This window comes from Rhea pennata, chromosome 5 (genome assembly GCF_028389875.1).
Source record: "Rhea pennata isolate bPtePen1 chromosome 5, bPtePen1.pri, whole genome shotgun sequence".
Taxonomy (NCBI): domain Eukaryota; kingdom Metazoa; phylum Chordata; class Aves; order Rheiformes; family Rheidae; genus Rhea; species Rhea pennata.
This window is the reverse complement of record NC_084667.1, coordinates 40,442,384-40,465,514: the sequence shown is the minus strand read 5'-3', so window position 1 is coordinate 40,465,514 and position 23,131 is coordinate 40,442,384. Positions and strand designations below refer to the sequence as shown.

Below are 23,131 nucleotides of genomic sequence, written 5' to 3'. Positions count from 1 at the left end.
ATAGTATTGAGACTCTTCTGCTGAAGACAGTTAGCTTTATGAATAGAGATAATGAGTAAAGCAGGGAAATTTGTATCATAATTAAATGGGAGAATTAAGTCACATCAAAATTTTCTCAATTGTTTTCCAGTAGAATCTTATTTCAGGAGCAGCTTAATAGCAGGAGTCACTCTGTCCTTTCAAAAAGGTTTCTATTGTAATAAAATTGGTATTGGGTAGCTGCTAGAGTTCTTTAATTTCTTGAACACTTCAAGTAAAAACTAAGGAGCCTCCTACTTGACTTGTTGTGGCTGTGCTGGCGTAGACAGTCGATTCCATTAGTGATCAAGGTTACTTGATGCTGCTGTCCTTCTGTTATTACATCTAAAAAATTTTCTGGGTTTCTTTGGTAGATAATTGGCTTTGGATCTGCCCTGCTTGAGGAGGTAGATCCCAACCCTGCTAACTTTGTTGGTGCTGGTATCATACATACAAAAACTACTCAGATTGGATGCTTGCTGCGTCTTGAACCCAACCTGCAGGCACAGGTATCTGTTCTGTATCTACAGCTTAAGTATAAGTTCTTGTTTGCACTAAATAAGAATGTATATATGCAAAAATCTGTAAGGTGTTTTAGAATCACTATTGTAATAGCTAATTGTGACTGCAGACTAACAAGGCGATTAAATATTAGCAGCCAGTCCTGGCTTAGCTTGCTAAGCTACTTTTCAATAGTAATCCTTTTCCAGGTTGTCAGGGGTCACAATGTTATTGTAGACTGTCCACAATGTCATCTTTGCTTGAAGGTTGGAAACATTTAGGTTTTTCCTTTTATGCACCTTGGGCAAGATTAAATACAATTGTATGTCATATTAAATTAATGGAAGACTGCTTTGGCTGAAAGAAAACATTAGCACATGGACACAAAGCTGATAAGATTCTTTTGTCTGACTCAAAGCCTCTTGATAGAGCTTTTGTCTTAAGTTCCTTGAGGCTATCTTGTCTCATATGGTAGTAACCATTTGTCTTTAAAAATAAGCTTTGGGTGATGGGTCTCCTGTTTTCTGATCAAGTAGTGGTAAAGAGTCTTTGGACTATTCAAGAACACTTTCTTCCCTTAAAGGCAAAAACAAATTCACAGCTGTTAAAAGCTGTGAAATAGAAGAACAATGTTTGTTTCTATTTTTCCAACAAGAAATTAAAGACTTACTCCATCCTTTATTTTAAGAGTTGTATTACTTGCTAGCCAGCTGATTTTTGAATGTTTTAACTTGAGGTCATTCCTACCAAATCTAACAAAGCTAAGTGGTGACTGGTTATTTGTGCAGTTCGTTTAACATCAAACTATATGCAAAAATAATAATATTTTATGTTTTTTTCCAGATGTATAGGCTCACACTACGAACAAGTAAAGAAGCTGTATCTCAGAGATTATGTGAACTGCTGTCAGAACAATTTTAATATTAACCATGTCATTGTTTTGTTTTTCCATTTATATCATTGTTATCATACTGCAAATAAATGTCTTGTACATCACTGTCTGAGTACTGCAATGTTAACAAATACCAGCTCCCTGCCTTAATAGGACTTGCCCCTTGTTTGAAATTAAGACTATAAAATGTACAGTATGGGGAAGTGGCTTTTTATATTAAAAATGGCTTTTGTGTCCATTACACAAAGGATGGGAGAGCTGTCTTTGTGCTCCATTTTGCAGAGGTCAGGCTTTTAAATGTATTAAAGGGAAACTAATTAGATGTGATACTAAGGTTTTCAACTGGAAATGGCTAGTAACATTCTGCCTTAATGCCTTTAATAGGTACTCCCTTTGCTCTGAGCTAGAAGAAACCAACATAATGCAGCTCAGTTAGATTAATTTGGATGTTACTATAAAGCTAAAATGACTGAGAGCAATGAAGTCAAGAGTCACCTTATTGTTGCATGGCTTCTGTTTTAACCGAATTTGTCAAAGTTTTGAAAACATTACCACAAGCTTTGGATTGGATGAAAGGGGCAGATTACAAGATATATTTGAATCTGGTTTTAAGTGAGCACTTACGCTGAATGTCACTTTGTTGTTGCATGTGGAAAAATACCACAGGACCAAGCTCTTAAATTAATGATCTTGTAATCCTTTACACCTTTTCTTCCACTTTTTGAAAAGTGGATGCAATACAAAGGCTATTCTTAATCTTTCTGTTCATCTCAATGAGATGAGCTTCTGTGGTGGGGCGGTGAACCAGTACACCTGTTCATTGTTAGTCAAAAAGAGGTTAAAAAGTCTGTTCTAGGGTTTCTGTTTCCATCAGAGTTAGCAAATAGCAGTCCTGATGATGTGATGTAACTAGATGCAGAGAGAATGGGTTCTGATCACTGTGGTATTCTATAAAAATAGAGGGAAGAAACAGGCCCTTGAAGGCTGCAAGGCATGCACTTTTTTTGCAGACACAAATCTAATTTTAAATATTTTTTTCCCCAGTGTATAGTTATGACAGAACTCAGTTGGTTGAATAGCTGATACCTGAACAATTTCTTGTCTGTCAGTGGTGATAAAAATATCCAGCATGATGTAGGAGGTTTGTGTTGGTTTCTTCTAGATCAAGAGCAGAAAGGCTGAAAATGTTCAGCTTTTACAGTGGCTTTTACAACCAAAGCCGTTGTAGCTTGTTCCATATCAGCTAGCAAACTCTTTGCAGCTTCTCTGCAGAAATAATTGGATATAACTTTGGTGACATCATTCAAGCTTTCAGATGCCCCAAAGGCTACTAAAGCAAGGCAGGTGAGGCACAGCAGTTAAACTGTGGACAGTTATCAGCAAGGTAGCGCTGGTCAGGGTGAACCAAGTCAGCTGCTGCGCACATTAAAAGTGAATCTCATATCAAGACTCCCTGAAGGTTATTTAAAGGAAGCTTGTGACTGTCTCACAATGCATACAGCCAAGTTTGTCCATGCAATGAAGATTTGAAATAATAGTGATGAAGTTGAAACTGCACATTTGAATGAGGCTCCTGTCATGCTGCCCAGTGCACTCTGGGGAGAGGAGTCTACGTGGCTGCATGTGCCTTGCTCCCCCCACCCTGTGCTTAGAGTTAAGTGATAGAACTGGATGATTCTCATTTGATTCAGTTTAGGGCCAGTGATCACACTTGAATGCCAGTGAAAAGTGAGGAACAAAGCTTTTTGCTCCAGCAGCAGTTGGTAATTATGGATGTTATAACTGAAAGCTTGTCTGTAGACTAGAGCATTCTGAAAGTTTTCTTGAGCAATTGGCCATTGGGTAGCCTTTCTATTAGCTAATCAAAGCTCATCACAAAAATTCTTTGAAAAATCTTTATGAGAACTTCCTGCAGTCAGCTTGGGCAGTTGTAAAAAAATGCTACTGAACTACCTTGTTTTTTGTCTTTTGGACGCAGTAGGTCCCTTTACTAGTCCTATGATCTTGTCCCGTACTATTAACTGCTGTGTTGGACATCTGATATGCTGAACTAAGCTCTGCAAAAGGGAGTTTTAGCAGGGACAGGGGAAAGAGCTGCTATTTTGTCTTTTTTCAAATCATGATGTACATCTGTCCCTCTGAAAACATTGTGCCCTCATTAAAGAACACCTTGAGACACGCTGTACTACTTTATTTCTCTTAGCTTTGGTTCAAGCTGTGCTAAAATGTGCATTAAACATCAAGGAGGGGGGAAAGGGTAAGTGTCTTTTGCGTGGTGGCTGTATTAAGCTTATGACTGTTCACATTTTGTGTTAGATGATGTCAGCTCAGTGAAGCCATGGGCAGAACAGTGAACAAACTAAGGACAAATACTTGATGAATTTGTGTGTGTGAATGATGGTTGACTTACCAAAGTGATGTATCCTTTCAAGCAGACAAAGTAACTTTCTGCAGTAAACAGTGTTATTGTTTTAAAGTACAGTATTTTCAGGCGTTGACATGTGAAAATAACTGAATAGCAAGACAGATAGCATATGTGCATTCTTGACCTACACTCCAGTATGTAACACTTATGGTGATTGTCTTATTTGTATAAAACAAAAGTTCTGTCAAATTAAGTGGAGAATTTTCATATAGAAGACTATATATTAGACAATATATTCATCAGAACATGTGAAGATTAAATAAAGATTAGAACAGTAATCAGATTGTCCTTTTTTGTCTGGGGGAGTGGGAGCATAAAGAACTTGGAACGGTTGATTTGTGCAAAGTGTAATGTTATAAAACAAAAACTTTGCATGTAATGTGAAAATTTTTGTTGCAGATGACTGTTGGATTGTGTTCAGTTCAGTCTTACTTGGTCCGCGGGCTTCTCGTCTCCCACAGAGTTAGTTTTTAATTGTCACATGTTATAACTTAAAATTCTAATGTTTCTTTATAGGAAGAAAGACTTTCTATTGTCTATAACACCAAGTATACCAGCAGCGTATGCTACAATAAACAGGTGTAACTCAACAGAATACCTTTGTGTACCTTCACAATTGCTCTATTTACACTTGCTCTTTGGATGTCCGTTTATTTCAAGACAGCAGTTTTGTTACTGTTTTTGTTGATCTACAAGGAGCAAATGCCCATTTACATGGCCTCTCATGTGTTACCTTCCATGTTACTGCATTTGAACAGCTGAGTAAGGCAGAGTCCATAAAGTCTGCACTGATATACATAGACAGGATTTAGGAAGAGTTGGGTGTCCTTGTAAAAGAAAACTGGAAGAGTAACTGAACACTTAAGTAACTTGACTCAAACTTTACTTTTAGGCTTGATTCTTAGAACTCCTTTAAAACTTTTTTTTTAATAATCCCTAGGCACTATGAGCTTTTATAATTTCATATAACTTTTTCTCAAATTAATTGCAAACAGAAATTGCTTGTGTGAACTACCTGTCTTCTGTTAAACTTGCCATCTGGTCCTGGTAATTATTTTGGACTCTTAGTTTGCAGGGCATTTTTCTGCAACAGGTGTACCACTTTATCCAGAAGTCAGTACACTTCTGGATTAATGGCATTTTTGAAAGTGTTAATTGAATTCATAACCTTCCACCACACTGGGGGTGCGTTTAGAAACCGCACTGCCGTGAGCTCTTTGGTTCACATAGCACCTTGCTTTCTAATAGCAGCTGTTTGCTGATGATGACAAAAGGAAGCATTGAATCTGCTTTCAAAGAGAAGGGAAGAGCACAGCTCATGTGCCTCTACTCCCCATTTGTGTAGTACTGGGCTACTCTACAGCTTCTAGGTCAACTGTAGTGAACTTTACAGACTATTTTCAGTTAAAAAAAAAATCAAACCATGAGAAATGAGTTAACAAATTCAATTCCTTCTACTTTATTTGAAAATCAAATGTCTATTATTGAACAGTGCGTAGGCAAGCTTAGCCTCTGGTTAAATATTGCCCTGAGCAAGGCCAGACTATCTCAGACATGGTCTTCCCTCCCATCCCCCGCTCATCCTTTTTTCCTCTGCCCCAGGATTAGGCATAATTTATCATTCAGTGAACTTCATTGACATTCCAGGTAGCTGCTCAGGAAGTCTCCTGGCCAGGCTAACCTTTATAATCAATACAGGAGAGAACTCCCAGCAATGAGCAGTCATTGCAGAAGTGTTAAATGTTAAGTTATAATCAGCATTTAATTAAAAAACAAAACTCTATCTGAGGCAGTCTGGAGGTCGGGCTAGTGTGTGCAGCTGTGAAAGTCACAAACACAGCCACCAAATATGATTATTTCTGTAATGAGCCTTTTTCCAGGATTATCTGGGTCTTGGCATGGTAGCTGGAATTCCTTCTTTTGAAGTGTAAGTGGCATACAGCAGCCACATACTGTGTTGACCGTCATGTTTTCAACATTCAGCCTGTTCGGAAGAGAGAGAGGACCAGTTAGGACTTGTACACAGCTCTTTATTCTCCACTCAGGAATTGAGAGGATGAGTTGTGGCCATTCTTACCCAATGTATGTAAAAGTAGTTGAACTGGATGGTGCTGTGCCATTAAAATGCAGAAAAAGTGAAACAAAAATCCTGGGGGTTGTATGGAGGATTAACAGGCTTATAATATTTTAAAAGGCAATATACAGAATTGGTTATTTCAGATCTGTACTTGGTTAGCCCTGAAGTCAAAATGCTTTTTTAAGCTTCTTTAATGTTTGGCCCTAACATGTCAAAATGCAAGATGGGGGGGGAGGGGGGAGCGAACCACCATGCAAGTAGATCTCTTTAAAAGCCTAATAGCTTTTCTTTAACCAAAATATTTGAACATCGTTTCTTTTTGCATCTGTACATTTGGAGGAAAGAGCACCATGCTTAGTTTAAGGGTTCTACCAATCTACACAGTGCAGCAATTCACTCTATTTTATGTTCTGATGATGACTTTTATTGCAGGAGGAATTCAGATATATCAAACTTTGGCCATCCTTTCTAGAGCTGAATTTTTGAAGGGCTTATAGATAATAGGCCTCAGACCTCATTGGAAAATAATACGATTTGATTTCCTCATTCTTCTTAAACATCACTGAAAAATCCTAAAGTAACATAAATACTTCAATCTTAAAGCTGTGCACTGGAATAGCTATACTTTGTAAAAGGCCTCTGGTACAATCTGTTAATAAAGACGTTAAAGTGTACATGATTCTTTCACGCAGTTCATGGAAGAGGAAAGAAGAAAAAATCTTTTTCTTCTTCCTCTGAAATGCAAGCACCAGTGTCTAAGTTGATGGCTGAATAGTGTTATTTACTGGCTGTAAGATCAGTTATCAGACAAAATTGGCACAGTTTTTGTTGCTTTAACGGGAATAAAACGCAGGTTAAATAAATGATAGCTTGAATAAACAGATAAGATTTAGATTCTCTTCCAAAAGTACTATTACTCCTACAGTTGCTTTTTTGACCATGCTTGGCCACATGTTCAAGAGCCACTGTGCTGCCAGACTTGTTCCAACTTTTTTTTTTTCCTGTCAGTGGGAAGTTGCGCAGATGTAGGCTAGAATTTGGCTAGAAGTGTCGCCTTCAGCTAAGAGAACTATGAACTCATGGGGAAAAACTATTTGCTGTAAGAAGGGCAGTAAAGCAGAGAAAAGACTACATGACTTCCATTAAAACAAAACATTTTAATCACCACTTTCTTAGTGATTCTGGTGAACGTTAAAGCTGCTCTAGGCTTAACAGCCCTTTTGTGAACTCTGAAGATAAAAAGCTGATTACTCGCTTTTCAAAACGCTGAGGGACACCTGAGCTTACTTTGAAAGGCAAAGGTTTTTGCTTCAGGATTAAATTAATTATTATAAAAGCAGAACTCTTCACTGCCTTCCCTTTCTTGAGCATACTATTTGCCAAGACTACTGGGACTATCATAGCAGTTCTAACTTCTTTTTCCTAAATAAATATGAGCCCTGCAATAGTGCTGCAGCTGAATTCAAGACTTAGTTTTATTGAAGCTGTGATTTCCTGTCTGAAATAGCCTCCTAATAAGCAAGTGGAACTGCACAAACTGAGAGATATCACACTTGTAACAGTAAAATGCCCCTGAGTTAGACTATCAGGAAAACATTGTGAGGCACCTGAAATTGCACTACGTGCTTAGATGAGAGTAGTCTGTCTGATCTTTTCTTTCTTCTAAAAGCCAGCAGCTTTGTCAGTCTATGCATTGGCCTGTGTTTTCTAAATCTTGAGGAAGTGAGAAGACATTAATTGTTTAAATTGCAAATCTCTCCATGCTAATTTACCTAATTACTGCTCGTAGACTCTTTCTAGTTAGCTGGCTTGTACTGCAAAAGTACATTGCTGGATAGATACCAAATTCATTTTTCTGCTTGCATTGTAAAGGAGTGGTAGTTAACAAATAATAGTGCTTAAAGATTGCCAAATAATAAAATGAAACAATTGTAGTATCTGTGCTACAGAAGTTCTCAAATATCCTTACTTTGCAGAAGATGGACACGATCCTTCGCATCGGACCAAAGTAACGTTTACAGAACAGCCTTTGTAAGTTATTTTGTCTTCATATTCAACCTCTCTGCAAATCTCTGTCAAATGTAAAAACAAAAAAATAATGATAGCAGAAATTTATCTTGGTCTAAATTTTAGAGTGACCTTGCTGGATGCAAAAGCCTCTTCACTGAGTTTCACAGAAAACTGTTCCTATTGCATGACTTAAGTGGGACTGAGGGATAACTGACAAATCACAAGGGAATACCAGAGCAAGAAAAGATTTAAAGCAGGCCCTGAAGTTGCATAAGGTAGGGGGGCTCAGGAGGACAACTAAGAAAAAACAAACAGCTGGAAATGCAGAAGAGTAAGACTTCCCTTTAAAAATGACGTACAAATTATATCTAGGAGGAAAAAAACTCTAATCCACTGATGAGAACATACAGAGGTAAATAAACCAAACATCTGGCTAATTCTGGTGGAATTATTTCTGGTCTATAAACTCCTTAATAGGTTTGATACATTAAAAAAAATGCATATATTTGCTTTAAAGGAGATATTTATTTCTAGACGTGCTATGTAATTGTCAGTCAAAAGCTCACCCCTAAAATGCCTGCCCCACAAAATTTCTTTCCTTCTTCCTTTACTAGATACAACACATAGTGCTCCATGTCAGGTAATAATTATATGTACTCATATTGCCTTTTTTCTGGTCACCTCTTCACTTAAAGTGAGATGTTAAGCCTTGTATTCATACAAGAAGTTCACTGGAGGCCTAAGCTGTCCAGAGTTGAAGACTGAAAGACTGTGTTTAAAAGTTGCTCTATGAAGGAATACAAAGAGGGTTACGATACTACAAAGGCAGTTTATGCAAGTGTACCTCTTGCACTATGTCCTGTACTGTATTCTTTGTGCACACTTAGGTTCCCTGCTTGAAGAAAGATTATGGATGGAACTTGAATGTTTCTTACTTTTCAGTTAATACTATAGTAGGAAGCTGATAGCTCATCCCTGGAAAATAAGGAAACTCACTGGACAATAGGGTAAGGTACATTCCTCTGCTGGTATCTCACAATCGAAGCTTAGAACTAGACAAACACTTAACCTGTAACCTTTCTTTCTGGACTGAACGTTACTGTTTTGAAAGATATTGTAAATATTCTGCAAGACTTGGAAGCACCTGCACCTGCACCTTGGAAGCACAGCACAGTTAGGGCTGAAAAACATGCAGAGAAGGGAAAACAATTCATAGGCAATCCTCTGAACTCATGAAACAAGTAATAGGAGGTACTGCCTGTTAATTGCAAGGAAGTAACCTGGTAATGGTATGGTTGGGAAGGTACTGTTACGAAGCACTTCTCTTAGAAAATGCAAATGAACATAAACGAAACCCAAAGCAGGCATCAAAACAAGTAAGATCAGAGATTAGGAAAAATCCTTCTGTTTACAAAAGCTCATACTTAGAATCCCTTTCTGTGAGATGAAAATAGTGGGAATATGGGGGAAGGAGGGTCAAAGACAGTGGAACAATAAAAAGTATCACATACGAATGTGTTAGACTGCCATTTCCTGATGTGCCTCCTTTCAGCCAATTCTAGCTTGCTCTCTGCTAAGAAGGTTGAAACTGAGCTGTTTGGTATTGCGTTATTTGGGAATAATAACAATGGGAATGGAAGAAACTATTAAGCTTTAAATCTATTAAAATAAAAGCTGGGTTTCTGCATGGAAGGGAATTAGGTATGACAACTAAATAATCTAAAGCATCTTGAAAAAGGTAAAAAGTTGAAGGAGGAAATATGGCATGTATGCTTCCCAAAATTCTTGTTTTTCCTACAGATTTCTGACCTTTTTAATAGTATTATTTTCATAATAAAAGGGTGGCCTAAATAAAATCAGGTTACATTAACTAAATGAATAAGAAAACTGCTTTATATGAGAGGATGAATGACAGATTCCACACTCAACTGCTTGCTCTAAACATACTCTCAGTGCACAATTCTACCATGCCTCGTGGCTGATTTCTACATGCTGCACTCTGCTGACAAGGTTAACAGTGAAAATGTAGATGAAACAGGTTTCTGCTACAGATGACTAAACCTACTATTATATATAGTGATGGTCACATTACTGTTTGAAAAAAGTAGTTAGTCACAAATACAGTTTATTTAATTTTTGGGAACTCTGTATATAGATCAGTTTTGTGGGGTAAGACTCAGCAGATGACCTAGTTGGATGAGTGTGGTGTTCTGCTTTGCACATTTTTTGTTGCTGTTAAGGACAGGGATAAGCTTCTGATTTAGTTGATCTGATTGTAATGAAGGAAGGATGGACTTCCTGTGAAGCTTCAGTATGACTAAGGAAATGGTATACAGGTTTGATAAAAGATTTTGGATGTTTGACTCAAAGATTAAAAAATGCAAACACTGATAGTCCCCTCATTATCAAGCACTGTAACAAAAGGCAGGCCTCCAAGAATGTCACGTACCTCCCATAACTCTTGAAAAAGATGATGAAGCAAGTGAAGACAGTAACCTGTCAGAGGTGAGCTTGCACTTTCTTTAGGAAGTGTGCAAACAGAAAAAGGAGACAAATAGTGAAAGAAGTATGTGACAGTGAAGATGGAGCAGTAACAAGAAGAAGGCAGTATGTAAAGGGTAAAGCACACTTTTCCAATAGCTTCTCCCTTGTATAATGAACTAACCCAAAACTGTAATAAGTAGCTGAAATTCAGAAATTAACTCTTCTCTGCATCCTCTTAACAATGGTCAAAACAAATAAATACACCAACCCCCCCCAAAAAAAAAAACTAGTAAATCCTACTTCCATTCACAGATTGAAATACACATCATTCATTCTTTTTTTCCTTAAAATGGTTAATCTGTATTACAGTTGTTGAATGAAAACTGCCATCTTCACTTGTTTTTCATAGGAGCAGAAACTATGGTTCTGCTACACATATAGAATACTATTATAAATGCCCAGGTATCTCTGTGCATTCACATCAGTGTTCCTGATTCCTCTACTCTAGTTCTTAAAGTAGGATAGTTCTCCTTCAGAGCAGTAGAGAGGCCAATAGGAGGCTGTGTGCCTTTCTTTCCAAGTTATGCAGGAACTGTTAAGAGTATGGTATTTCTTCAAGTCACTACATGTTAGGTTATAATTATGCACAGGAACCAAAGACAATCACTGCACCTAAAAAACCAAGAAAAAGGTACCCTGCAGAGGAAGCACTAGTGAAGTTCATGTGTTAAAGAAGACAATATGAGAGATAACGAGAGACTGCAGGAAGAGTCAAAGGATGGTCTGTCCAGATAAATGATGTCTTAAAAGGCTTAAGTGGGATTTTAAGATAAGAAACACTCTTGATTCTACAGCTCTCATTCTGATTTCATCTTGTGACCAGCCTTAACTCATTTTTCTTCATGTCTGCATCAGTATATAACTACAAGCCTGCTGTTACAGCACAAAGACATTCAGAAAGATACTCTACCAAAAAAAAAAAAAAAAAAAAAAAGGCTGTAGGAAGGCAAAAACAGAGCAAATGTATATATGTTCTTTGGTTATGATATCACTTGTACCATTTCAGAAGATCTCATATACTTATGAAAATATACGGCTAAAGGCAAAAAGATGATATAGGAAGTGACACATTACCTTGCGGCACTGTTACTGATCTAGCAGAAGCTGAAGATGTTCTGAGTTTGGAAGTGACTGAAGGAAAAGATGTGGTGCGGGTGGTGGTTGGTGTTGTTGTTTGCAACGAAGTTCTTTCAATGGATGGGATCTCTGTAGAAGCATTAGTAATAATGACAGTTGGAGCAAAAGTAATTCTTGTTGGTAATGCACTTGTAATGACAACTGGAGTGGATTTGCCAGAGATACTAGTAGGAACTATTACTGATGACGTTTTGCTGTATGCAGTAGACAAACTTGTAGTGCTTGCAGACAAAGAAAAAGATGTAGTACTCCTCCTAGACGTGAAGGTTGAAGGATGAAGGCCTGTTGACAAAGGCTTTGGCGTAGCTGTTGTGGGAGACGTGGTTGAGACTGTGGACGGGGCGGCAAATGGCAGGTGCGTGCTGAGCGGCGTGCTGGAGGCCGAGGTGGAGGGAGGAGAGCTGGGGATCCGAGTTGTCCTTGTCAGCGGCACTTTGGGGCTGCTGGTGGGGCTGGTCTCTCTGGACACAGAGGTCTTGGAGGTGCTGCTGACGGAAGTGGCCGGGGTGGTCCTCCGGGTGGTCAGAGGCAGCACGGTTGTCTTTTTACGGGTGACGGCTGCCGGGAGGAAAGTGCAGCATGACTGACAGCGGTAGGGAAGAGGCGGAAGGCAAGCGAGGCAAGCAGTTGTCTCAGCACCAAGCCCCGCTTGGGGGGCAGCGAGAGGAAAGGCAGGCTTGGGCCTCTCCCAGTCTTGGGAGGCACAGAGAGAGGAATGGGGCAATGCCTGGGGCCGTGTCCATGACCTCCTTCTGTCCTGACATGCGGGGCAGGGACGGGGCCTGAGGGATGCCCACCACCAAGTGAGCTCCTCCTGCCTCTTCCTGGAGCTCCTGAGCAAGGAAGAAGAGCCTCCATGGACGTGTGTGACTCCCTCCAAGCAGCAAGCACAGGGTCCGACCGCCTGCTCCAGCCTTAGCCTGGGTGGGGAAGGCACCCTGGCAGAGGCTTGTGGCCCTGACAAAGACCGTCAAGGGTCGAGGGCAGAGCACACAGTCAGGGGCAATGGGTGCGCCAGGTCCAGGACCTTCCAGATCCAAGGAGTCCCAATGCCAGAGGCAAGGGGGAGTGGAGCACAGCCACACTAACCGGAAACCCCTGCAGGACGTGCTGCTAGGGAGAGGAGGGCGCGAGCTGGACCAAGACCAGGCAGAGAAGCGGGAGGGCAGGAGCAAGACTTACCAGTAGGCGATGGGCTTGGCGGTGTTGAGGACGCAGTTGAGGAGGAGGGAGGAGCAGACGACGGGAGGGGGCTCGTTTTGGCCGTTGTAGGTGCAAAGGACTCAGCTGGCAGTGTCTCTGTTGAAACACTGGTCGTGGTGGGAGAGGCTCTGGACGTTAGTGTTGTAGGTGTGAGCTTTGGCCTAGTTGTTGTGGGAGACGTGGTTGAGACTGTGGACGGGGCGGCAAATGGCAGGTGCGTGCTGAGCGGCGTGCTGGAGGCCGAGGTGGAGGGAGGAGAGCTGGGGATCCGAGTTGTCCTTGTCAGCGGCACTTTGGGGCTGCTGGTGGGGCTGGTCTCTCTGGACACAGAGGTCTTGGAGGTGCTGCTGACGGAAGTGGCCGGGGTGGTCCTCCGGGTGGTCAGAGGCTGCACGGTTGTCTTTTTATGGGTGACGGCTGCCGGGAGGAAAGTGCAGCATGACTGACAGCGGTAGGGAAGAGGCGGAAGGCAAGCGAGGCAAGCAGTTGTCTCAGCACCAAGCCCCGCTTGGGGGGCAGCGAGAGGAAAGGCAGGCTTGGGCCTCTCCCAGTCTTGGGAGGCACAGAGGGAGGAATGGGGCAATGCCTGGGGCCGTGTCCATGACCTCCTTCTGTCCTGACATGCGGGGCAGGGACGGGGCCTGAGGGATGCCCACCACCAAGTGAGCTCCTCCTGCCTCTTCCTGGAGCTCCTGAGCAAGGAAGAAGAGCCTCCATGGACGTGTGTGACTCCCTCCAAGCAGCAAGCACAGGGTCCGACCGCCTGCTCCAGCCTTAGCCTGGGTGGGGAAGGCTCCCTGGCAGAGGCTTGTGGCCCTGACAAAGACCGTCAAGGGTCGAGGGCAGAGCACACAGTCAGGGGCAATGGGTGCGCCAGGTCCAGGACCTTCCAGATCCAAGGAGTCCCAATGCCAGAGGCAAGGGGGAGTGGAGCACAGCCACACTAACCGGAAACCCCTGCAGGACGTGCTGCTAGGGAAAGGAGGGCGCGAGCTGGACCAAGACCAGGCAGAGAAGCAGGAGGGCAGGAGCAAGACTCACCGGGAGGTGATGGGCCTGGCGGTGTTGAGGACACAGTTGAGGAGGGGGGAGGAGCAGACGACGGGAAGGGGCTCGTTTTGGCCGTTGTAGGTGCAAAGGACTCAGCTGGCAGTGTCTCTGTTGAAACACTGGTCGTGGTGGGAGAGGCTCTGGACGTTAGTGTTGTAGGTGTGAGCTTTGGCCTAGTTGTTGTGGGAGACGTGGTTGAGACTGTGGACGGGGTGGCAAATGGCAGGTGCGTGCTGAGCGGCGTGCTGGAGGCCGAGGTGGAGGGAGGAGAGCTGGGGATCCGAGTTGTCCTTGTCAGCGGCACTTTGGGGCTGCTGGTGGGGCTGGTCTCTCTGGACACAGAAGTCTTGGAGGTGCTGCTGACGGAAGTGGCCGGGGTGGTCCTCCGGGTGGTCAGAGGCAGCACGGTTGTCTTTTTATGGGTGACGGCTGCCGGGAGGAAAGTGCAGCATGACTGACAGCGGTAGGGAAGAGGCGGAAGGCAAGCGAGGCAAGCAGTTGTCTCAGCACCAAGCCCCGCTTGGGGGGCAGCGAGAGGAAAGGCAGGCTTGGGCCTCTCCCAGTCTTGGGAGGCACAGAGGGAGGAATGGGGCAATGCCTGGGGCCGTGTCCATGACCTCCTTCTGTCCTGACATGCGGGGCAGGGACGGGGCCTGAGGGATGCCCACCACCAAGTGAGCTCCTCCTGCCTCTTCCTGGAGCTCCTGAGCAAGGAAGAAGAGCCTCCATGGACGTGTGTGACTCCCTCCAAGCAGCAAGCACAGGGTCCGACCGCCTGCTCCAGCCTTAGCCTGGGTGGGGAAGGCTCCCTGGCAGAGGCTTGTGGCCCTGACAAAGACCGTCAAGGGTCGAGGGCAGAGCACACAGTCAGGGGCAATGGGTGCGCCAGGTCCAGGACCTTCCAGATCCAAGGAGTCCCAATGCCAGAGGCAAGGGGGAGTGGAGCACAGCCACACTAACCGGAAACCCCTGCAGGACGTGCTGCTAGGGAGAGGAGGGTGCAAGCTGGACCAAGACCAGGCAGAGAAGCGGGAGGGCAGGAGCAAGACTCACCGGGAGGCGATGGGCCTGGCGGTGTTGAGGACGCAGTTGAGGAGGGGGGAGGAGCAGACGACGGGAGGGGGCTCGTTTTGGCCGTTGTAGGTGCAAAGGACTCAGCTGGCAGTGTCTCTGTTGAAACACTGGTCGTGGTGGGAGAGGCTCTGGACGTTAGTGTTGTAGGTGTGAGCTTTGGCCTAGTTGTTGTGGGAGACGTGGTTGAGACTGTGGACGGGGCGGCAAATGGCAGGTGCGTGCTGAGCGGCGTGCTGGAGGCCGAGGTGGAGGGAGGAGAGCTGGGGATCCGAGCTGTCCTTGTCAGCGGCACTTTGGGGCTGCTGGTGGGGCTGGTCTCTCTGGACACAGAAGTCTTGGAGGTGCTGCTGACGGAAGTGGCCGGGGTGGTCCTCCGGGTGGTCAGAGGCAGCACGGTTGTCTTTTTATGGGTGACGGCTGCCGGGAGGAAAGTGCAGCATGACTGACAGCGGTAGGGAAGAGGCGGAAGGCAAGCGAGGCAAGCAGTTGTCTCAGCACCAAGCCCCGCTTGGGGGGCAGCGAGAGGAAAGGCAGGCTTGGGCCTCTCCCAGTCTTGGGAGGCACAGAGGGAGGAATGGGGCAATGCCTGGGGCCGTGTCCATGACCTCCTTCTGTCCTGACATGCGGGGCAGGGACGGGGCCTGAGGGATGCCCACCACCAAGTGAGCTCCTCCTGCCTCTTCCTGGAGCTCCTGAGCAAGGAAGAAGAGCCTCCATGGACGTGTGTGACTCCCTCCAAGCAGCAAGCACAGGGTCCGACCGCCTGCTCCAGCCTTAGCCTGGGTGGGGAAGGCTCCCTGGCAGAGGCTTGTGGCCCTGACAAAGACCGTCAAGGGTCGAGGGCAGAGCACACAGTCAGGGGCAATGGGTGCGCCAGGTCCAGGACCTTCCAGATCCAAGGAGTCCCAATGCCAGAGGCAAGGGGGAGTGGAGCACAGCCACACTAACCGGAAACCCCTGCAGGACGTGCTGCTAGGGAGAGGAGGGCGCGAGCTGGACCAAGACCAGGCAGAGAAGCGGGAGGGCAGGAGCAAGACTCACCGGGAGGCGATGGGCCTGGCGGTGTTGAGGACGCAGTTGAGGAGGGGGGAGGAGCAGACGACGGGAGGGGGCTCGTTTTGGCCGTTGTAGGTGCAAAGGACTCAGCTGGCAGTGTCTCTGTTGAAACACTGGTCGTGGTGGGAGAGGCTCTGGACGTTAGTGTTGTAGGTGTGAGCTTTGGCCTAGTTGTTGTGGGAGACGTGGTTGAGACTGTGGACGGGGCGGCAAATGGCAGGTGCGTGCTGAGCGGCGTGCTGGAGGCCGAGGTGGAGGGAGGAGAGCTGGGGATCCGAGTTGTCCTTGTCAGCGGCACTTTGGGGCTGCTGGTGGGGCTGGTCTCTCTGGACACAGAAGTCTTGGAGGTGCTGCTGACGGAAGTGGCCGGGGTGGTCCTCCGGGTGGTCAGAGGCAGCACGGTTGTCTTTTTATGGGTTACAGCTGCCGGGGGGAAAGTGCAGCATGACTGACAGTGGTAGGGAAGAGGCGGAAGGCAAGCGAGGCAAGCAGTTGTCTCAGCACCAAGCCCCGCTTGGGGGGCAGCGAGAGGAAAGGCAGGCTTGGGCCTCTCCCAGTCTTGGGAGGCACAGAGGGAGGAATGGGGCAATGCCTGGGGCCGTGTCCATGACCTCCTTCTGTCCTGACATGCGGGGCAGGGACGGGGCCTGAGGGATGCCCACCACCAAGTGAGCTCCTCCTGCCTCTTCCTGGAGCTCCTGAGCAAGGAAGAAGAGCCTCCATGGACGTGTGTGACTCCCTCCAAGCAGCAAGCACAGGGTCCGACCGCCTGCTCCAGCCTTAGCCTGGGTGGGGAAGGCACCCTGGCAGAGGCTTGTGGCCCTGACAAAGACCGTCAAGGGTCGAGGGCAGAGCACACAGTCAGGGGCAATGGGTGCGCCAGGTCCAGGACCTTCCAGATCCAAGGAGTCCCAATGCCAGAGGCAAGGGGGAGTGGAGCACAGCCACACTAACCGGAAACCCCTGCAGGACGTGCTGCTAGGGAGAGGAGGGTGCGAGCTGGACCAAGACCAGGCAGAGAAGCGGGAGGGCAGGAGCAAGACTCACCGGGAGGCGATGGGCCTGGCGGTGTTGAGGACGCAGTTGAGGAGGGGGGAGGAGCAGACGACGGGAGGGGGCTCGTTTTGGCCGTTGTAGGTGCAAAGGACTCAGCTGGCAGTGTCTCTGTTGAAACACTGGTCGTGGTGGGAGAGGCTCTGGACGTTAGTGTTGTAGGTGTGAGCTTTGGCCTAGTTGTTGTGGGAGACGTGGTTGAGACTGTGGACGGGGCGGCAAATGGCAGGTGCGTGCTGAGCGGCGTGCTGGAGGCCGAGGTGGAGGGAGGAGAGCTGGGGATCCGAGCTGTCCTTGTCAGCGGCACTTTGGGGCTGCTGGTGGGGCTGGTCTCTCTGGACACAGAAGTCTTGGAGGTGCTGCTGACGGAAGTGGCCGGGGTGGTCCTCCGGGTGGTCAGAGGCAGCACGGTTGTCTTTTTATGGGTGACGGCTGCCGGGAGGAAAGTGCAGCATGACTGACAGTGGTAGGGAAGAGGCGGAAGGCAAGCGAGGCAAGCAGTTGTCTCAGCACCAAGCCCCGCTTGGGGGGCAGCGAGAGGAAAGGCAGGCTTGGGCCTCTCCCAGTCTTGGGAGGCACAGAGGGAGGAATGGGGCAATGCCTGGGGCCGTGTCCATGACCTCCTTCTGTCCTGACATGCGGGGCAGGGACGGGGCCTGAGGGATGCCCACCACCAAGTGAGCTCCTCCTGCCTCTTCCTGGAGCTCCTGAGCAAGGAAGAAGAGCCTCCATGGACGTGTGTGACTCCCTCCAAGCAGCAAGCACAGGGTCCGACCGCCTGCTCCAGCCTTAGCCTGGGTGGGGAAGGCTCCCTGGCAGAGGCTTGTGGCCCTGACAAAGACCATCAAGGGTCGAGGGCAGAGCACACAGTCAGGGGCAATGGGTGCGCCAGGTCCAGGACCTTCCAGATCCAAGGAGTCCCAATGCCAGAGGCAAGGGGGAGTGGAGCACAGCCACACTAACCGGAAACCCCTGCAGGACGTGCTGCTAGGGAGAGGAGGGCGCGAGCTGGACCAAGACCAGGCAGAGAAGCGGGAGGGCAGGAGCAAGACTCACCGGGAGGCGATGGGCCTGGCGGTGTTGAGGACGCAGTTGAGGAGGGGGGAGGAGCAGACGACGGGAGGGGGCTCGTTTTGGCCGTTGTAGGTGCAAAGGACTCAGCTGGCAGTGTCTCTGTTGAAACACTGGTCGTGGTGGGAGAGGCTCTGGACGTTAGTGTTGTAGGTGTGAGCTTTGGCCTAGTTGTTGTGGGAGACGTGGTTGAGACTGTGGACGGGGCGGCAAATGGCAGGTGCGTGCTGAGCGGCGTGCTGGAGGCCGAGGTGGAGGGAGGAGAGCTGGGGATCCGAGCTGTCCTTGTCAGCGGCACTTTGGGGCTGCTGGTGGGGCTGGTCTCTCTGGACACAGAAGTCTTGGAGGTGCTGCTGACGGAAGTGGCCGGGGTGGTCCTCCGGGTGGTCAGAGGCAGCACGGTTGTCTTTTTATGGGTGACGGCTGCCGGGAGGAAAGTGCAGCATGACTGACAGCGGTAGGGAAGAGGCGGAAGGCAAGCGAGGCAAGCAGTTGTCTCAGCACCAAGCCCCGCTTGGGGGGCAGCGAGAGGAAAGGCAGGCTTGGGCCTCTCCCAGTCTTGGGAGGCACAGAGGGAGGAATGGGGCAATGCCTGGGGCCGTGTCCATGACCTCCTTCTGTCCTGACATGCGGGGCAGGGACGGGGCCTGAGGGATGCCCACCACCAAGTGAGCTCCTCCTGCCTCTTCCTGGAGCTCCTGAGCAAGGAAGAAGAGCCTCCATGGACGTGTGTGACTCCCTCCAAGCAGCAAGCACAGGGTCCGACCGCCTGCTCCAGCCTTAGCCTGGGTGGGGAAGGCTCCCTGGCAGAGGCTTGTGGCCCTGACAAAGACCGTCAAGGGTCGAGGGCAGAGCACACAGTCAGGGGCAATGGGTGCGCCAGGTCCAGGACCTTCCAGATCCAAGGAGTCCCAATGCCAGAGGCAAGGGGGAGTGGAGCACAGCCACACTAACCGGAAACCCCTGCAGGACGTGCTGCTAGGGAGAGGAGGGCGCGAGCTGGACCAAGACCAGGCAGAGAAGCGGGAGGGCAGGAGCAAGACTCACCGGGAGGCGATGGGCCTGGCGGTGTTGAGGACGCAGTTGAGGAGGGGGGAGGAGCAGACGACGGGAGGGGGCTCGTTTTGGCCGTTGTAGGTGCAAAGGACTCAGCTGGCAGTGTCTCTGTTGAAACACTGGTCGTGGTGGGAGAGGCTCTGGACGTTAGTGTTGTAGGTGTGAGCTTTGGCCTAGTTGTTGTGGGAGACGTGGTTGAGACTGTGGACGGGGCGGCAAATGGCAGGTGCGTGCTGAGCGGCGTGCTGGAGGCCGAGGTGGAGGGAGGAGAGCTGGGGATCCGAGTTGTCCTTGTCAGCGGCACTTTGGGGCTGCTGGTGGGGCTGGTCTCTCTGGACACAGAAGTCTTGGAGGTGCTGCTGACGGAAGTGGCCGGAGTGGTCCTCCGGGTGGTCAGAGGCGGCATGGTTGATGTTTTGTGTGTGATGGCTGCCGGGAGGAAAGTGAAGTTTATTGACTGTGGTAGAGCAAGAGGTGGAATGTGAATGAGGTGGGGAGCTCCCAGGCAGAAGCACCGGGTGGGGGCAGTGAAAAGAAAAGCAGGACTGGGACCCACTGAACCTTTAGGCAAAAATAGCAGGGTCTGGGCCCTCAGTATCTCCCATCCGATTACTTTTTTGCCAATAGAAGCAAGAAATCCATTTGGTCTGAATGTTGCACCCCAATAATTGAATTCCATCTTCGTTTTTCTTGGGGATCCTAGTGCAGCATAGGAACCTCCTTTTGTGTGCCCAAGGGACATCTGATAATCTGTTATCAACATGCTCCAGACTCTGCTGGAAAGGGTCCATGGGAGAGCAGAGGCTATTGGACAGACAGGCATAGGCCGTGGAGGACTCTTAGCTCTCTCTGAACCAGAGCACTCACCTGTTACTACTTTACTAGTTGGAGTCTTAGCTCTGGTTGGCTCCCTTGCTACAAAGAAAGGGATGAGAGAAAAGAATGGTTGAGTCCTGGGAAAATGCCTAGGGAAAGCATGTTGCGGCACCTCCTCAAAGGAGGGTGTTGTTGGTATCAAGAAGATCCGGACATGGGGAGCCCGACTGGCCTGAATATGAGAGGTGCAGCTGGAGTGTGAATGTACATCTGCGTGCCCACCCTCCACAGCTGATTTTTCCATAGCCTTGGTCATCATACGGCATCCTTAGCTAAGGGGCAGACACCTGGCTTTTTTTTTGGCCAGCGCTTGTCAAGAGTATGTCAGGACCTGTGCATTCCTCGCTCAAGGGCATGTCTTGGCCTTTGTCCCTTGCCTCGTATTTCCGAAAACTGTTCTAGACTTCTCTGAATTGTGTTGAACTGGAAACAGGTGACTTTACACTCTCATTTTCTTCTCTTCCCTACCCTGAGTGTTCTAAGGACAGCATTGCAAGGGGAGATAGCGGGTGTTAGCTAGCCTCCTGCTGTTGAATGCAAGGGCAGGAGGTGGAAGGGGACTCTACCCCAAAGAAGGCCTGTGTCCAGAGGAAAACCCATGAAGGGTTGAGGACAGAGGACACAGTCGGGCCGGGTCCAGGACCCTTCCAGGTCGAAGGAGTCCCAATGCCAGAGGCAAGGGGAGCGGAGCACAGCCACACTAACCGGAAACCCCTGCAGGACGTGCTGCTAGGGAGAGGAGGGCGCGAGCTGGACCAAGACCAGGCAGAGAAGCGGGAGGGCAGGAGCAAGACTCACCGGGAGGCGATGGGCTTGGTGGTGTTGAGGACGCAGTTGAGGAGAGGGGAGGAGCAGACGACGGGAGGGGGCTCGTTTTGGCCGTTGTAGGTGCAAAGGACTCAGCTGGCAGTGTCTCTGTTGAAACACTGGTCGTGGTGGGAGAGGCTCTGGACGTTAGTGTTGTAGGTGTGAGCTTTGGCCTAGTTGTTGTGGGAGACGTGGTTGAGACTGTGGACGGGGCGGCAAATGGCAGGTGCGTGCTGAGCGGCGTGCTGGAGGCCGAGGTGGAGGGAGGAGAGCTGGGGATCCGAGTTGTCCTTGTCAGCGGCACTTTGGGGCTGCTGGTGGGGCTGGTCTCTCTGGACACAGAGGTCTTGGAGGTGCTGCTGACGGAAGTGGCCGGGGTGGTCCTCCGGGTGGTCAGAGGCAGCACGGTTGTCTTTTTATGGGTGACGGCTGCCGGGAGGAAAGTGCAGCATGACTGACAGCGGTAGGGAAGAGGCGGAAGGCAAGCGAGGCAAGCAGTTGTCTCAGCACCAAGCCCCGCTTGGGGGGCAGCGAGAGGAAAGGCAGGCTTGGGCCTCTCCCAGTCTTGGGAGGCACAGAGGGAGGAATGGGGCAATGCCTGGGGCCGTGTCCATGACCTCCTTCTGTCCTGACATGCGGGGCAGGGACGGGGCCTGAGGGATGCCCACCACCAAGTGAGCTCCTCCTGCCTCTTCCTGGAGCTCCTGAGCAAGGAAGAAAAGTCTTTATGGATGTATGTGACTCCATCCAAGTGGCTGAAGGAGAGTAAGGTCTGCCTGCTGCAGTCTGGGTGAGGAAACACCATGATATTGGCTAACGTAGGAACTGGCTCAAGCAATGGGCGACTCTTACCACCCTTCCAGCCGCAGCACTCACTTATTGGTTTCCCAGTGGTGTAGAATGTAGCCTGGGCTCCTTGCAAAGGGAAGGATGCATAAGAAAGAATGGTCGAGCCTTCGGAAGGTGCTTAGGCATAGTAGAAAGTGACACTTCCTCCAAGGAATCTGTCACTATGGACACAAGAGTATCTGTATGTGGGCACCCCAACAGGACCGGGTGGGAGAGACGTGGACTGGGGCAGAGTGTGTACCTGTCCTCCTGTCATAGCTGACTTCCCTGCACTGTGTATCAGCCTCTGGCATCACTTTCTAGCCCAAGCAAAAGAGGCTGTGATACTGTTTCCATGGAGGCTGTCCTTGTTGGCATATGGAGAATTTGACACTAAGGTGTAATTTCCCTTTTTTGTAGACAAGATTTATATTTTTGGGAGAGGTTGTTGCAATGACTAGGGACACTCACTCTGCCATACTTGAGTTTTCAAGAAGTTATGTCACTTTCTGATACAGGCAGGTTTTTCCCTAACATGGAGGTGTTTGATTTGTGGGTATGGCATCCCCAAAAAATGTTAGGTTTAAAATGGTATTTGGATATTAGATGTTGGAAGGACACTGAAATTTATTTTTTTTTAATTTCTTGTTCAGTCATCCATATCTTTTCCTATGTATTTGCAATTTTAAGACATCTAATGAGAATAACTTTATTTCTTAACAGACACATTAAGAAAATATCCATTGATCTGTGCATGATGGCTTCACCCAGGAGATATAAAAATGTGATATTTACCTAGTGTTGTTAGTTTAGGCTTTCTGAAAGTTGCAATCTGAGATGTAGTAGGAGCAGGTACTGATGTGGTTGATTTCCTTTTGATAGTGGTCTTGGTGGGTGGTGTGGTAAACCTTAGTTTTTCTGTCTCTGCTGATGGAGTGGTTGCTGAGGCAGTAGGTGTAGGCTTCAGTTTCATGGTCATGGCTCTTTCTGTTGAGGTAGTTACGGAAGGTGTAGCCATTGTTGTGGTCATGGTTGGTGTGATAAAAACTGATGTTGTATGTTCTTTTGGGAAAAAGAATATAATGTGAGTAATCAATTTATTTAGTAATTAAAAATAACTAAGTTATGGAGAAGCTAAACTTATTACAGAGACACAATTTTTACCCTAGTATTTTTAACATTTTCTGTGAAATTGTTTGTATTTATGTTCTCATAAACTTATCAAATCTTTTTCTACTCATATTTATTTTCTCATGTCTTTTATCTTTGTTTCAATTTCTTTTTCTTGTGCTAAACTATTTTTTATACAATTTTTATAAGAAGCTAGTTTCATTATCACTCATTCGCTAAAGTCTGTATGATCTTGTGGTCTTTTCCCAAAGGGCAATTTCACCGACCAATCTCATGTTCTGAATTGGCCACAGTTTCAGCTTTTAAATTTGTATTGTAAGGC

General features: G+C 47.7%; 2 protein-coding genes across 5 annotated transcripts in view; one reads left to right on the top strand and one right to left on the bottom strand.

Moving 5' to 3' along the window:
- AP2A2 (adaptor related protein complex 2 subunit alpha 2) overlaps positions 1-4,114 on the top strand; it is a 53,077-nt gene extending 48,963 nt beyond the window's left edge. For all 4 annotated transcript variants that reach the window (XM_062575977.1, XM_062575975.1, XM_062575978.1 and 1 more), the window contains 2 exons: positions 393-527; positions 1,363-4,114. In XM_062575977.1, coding sequence (XP_062431961.1) covers positions 393-527; positions 1,363-1,440 — 213 coding nt within the window. In that variant the 3' untranslated portion in view covers positions 1,441-4,114. The remainder of the gene's footprint in view (positions 1-392; positions 528-1,362) is intronic.
- A 1,528-nt stretch (positions 4,115-5,642) lies between these two features.
- MUC6 (mucin 6, oligomeric mucus/gel-forming) overlaps positions 5,643-23,131 on the bottom strand; it is a 49,823-nt gene continuing 32,334 nt past the window's right edge. The window contains exons 31-41 of the mRNA XM_062576355.1: positions 22,474-22,740; positions 20,749-21,765; positions 20,035-20,082; positions 18,004-18,534; positions 16,942-17,472; positions 15,880-16,410; positions 14,911-15,348; positions 13,849-14,286; positions 11,542-12,162; positions 7,883-7,985; positions 5,643-5,820 (exon numbers count right to left, since the gene is read on the bottom strand). Of these exons, the coding sequence (XP_062432339.1) occupies positions 5,643-5,820; positions 7,883-7,985; positions 11,542-12,162; positions 13,849-14,286; positions 14,911-15,348; positions 15,880-16,410; positions 16,942-17,472; positions 18,004-18,534; positions 20,035-20,082; positions 20,749-21,765; positions 22,474-22,740 (4,703 nt within the window). The remainder of the gene's footprint in view (positions 5,821-7,882; positions 7,986-11,541; positions 12,163-13,848; positions 14,287-14,910; positions 15,349-15,879; positions 16,411-16,941; positions 17,473-18,003; positions 18,535-20,034; positions 20,083-20,748; positions 21,766-22,473; positions 22,741-23,131) is intronic.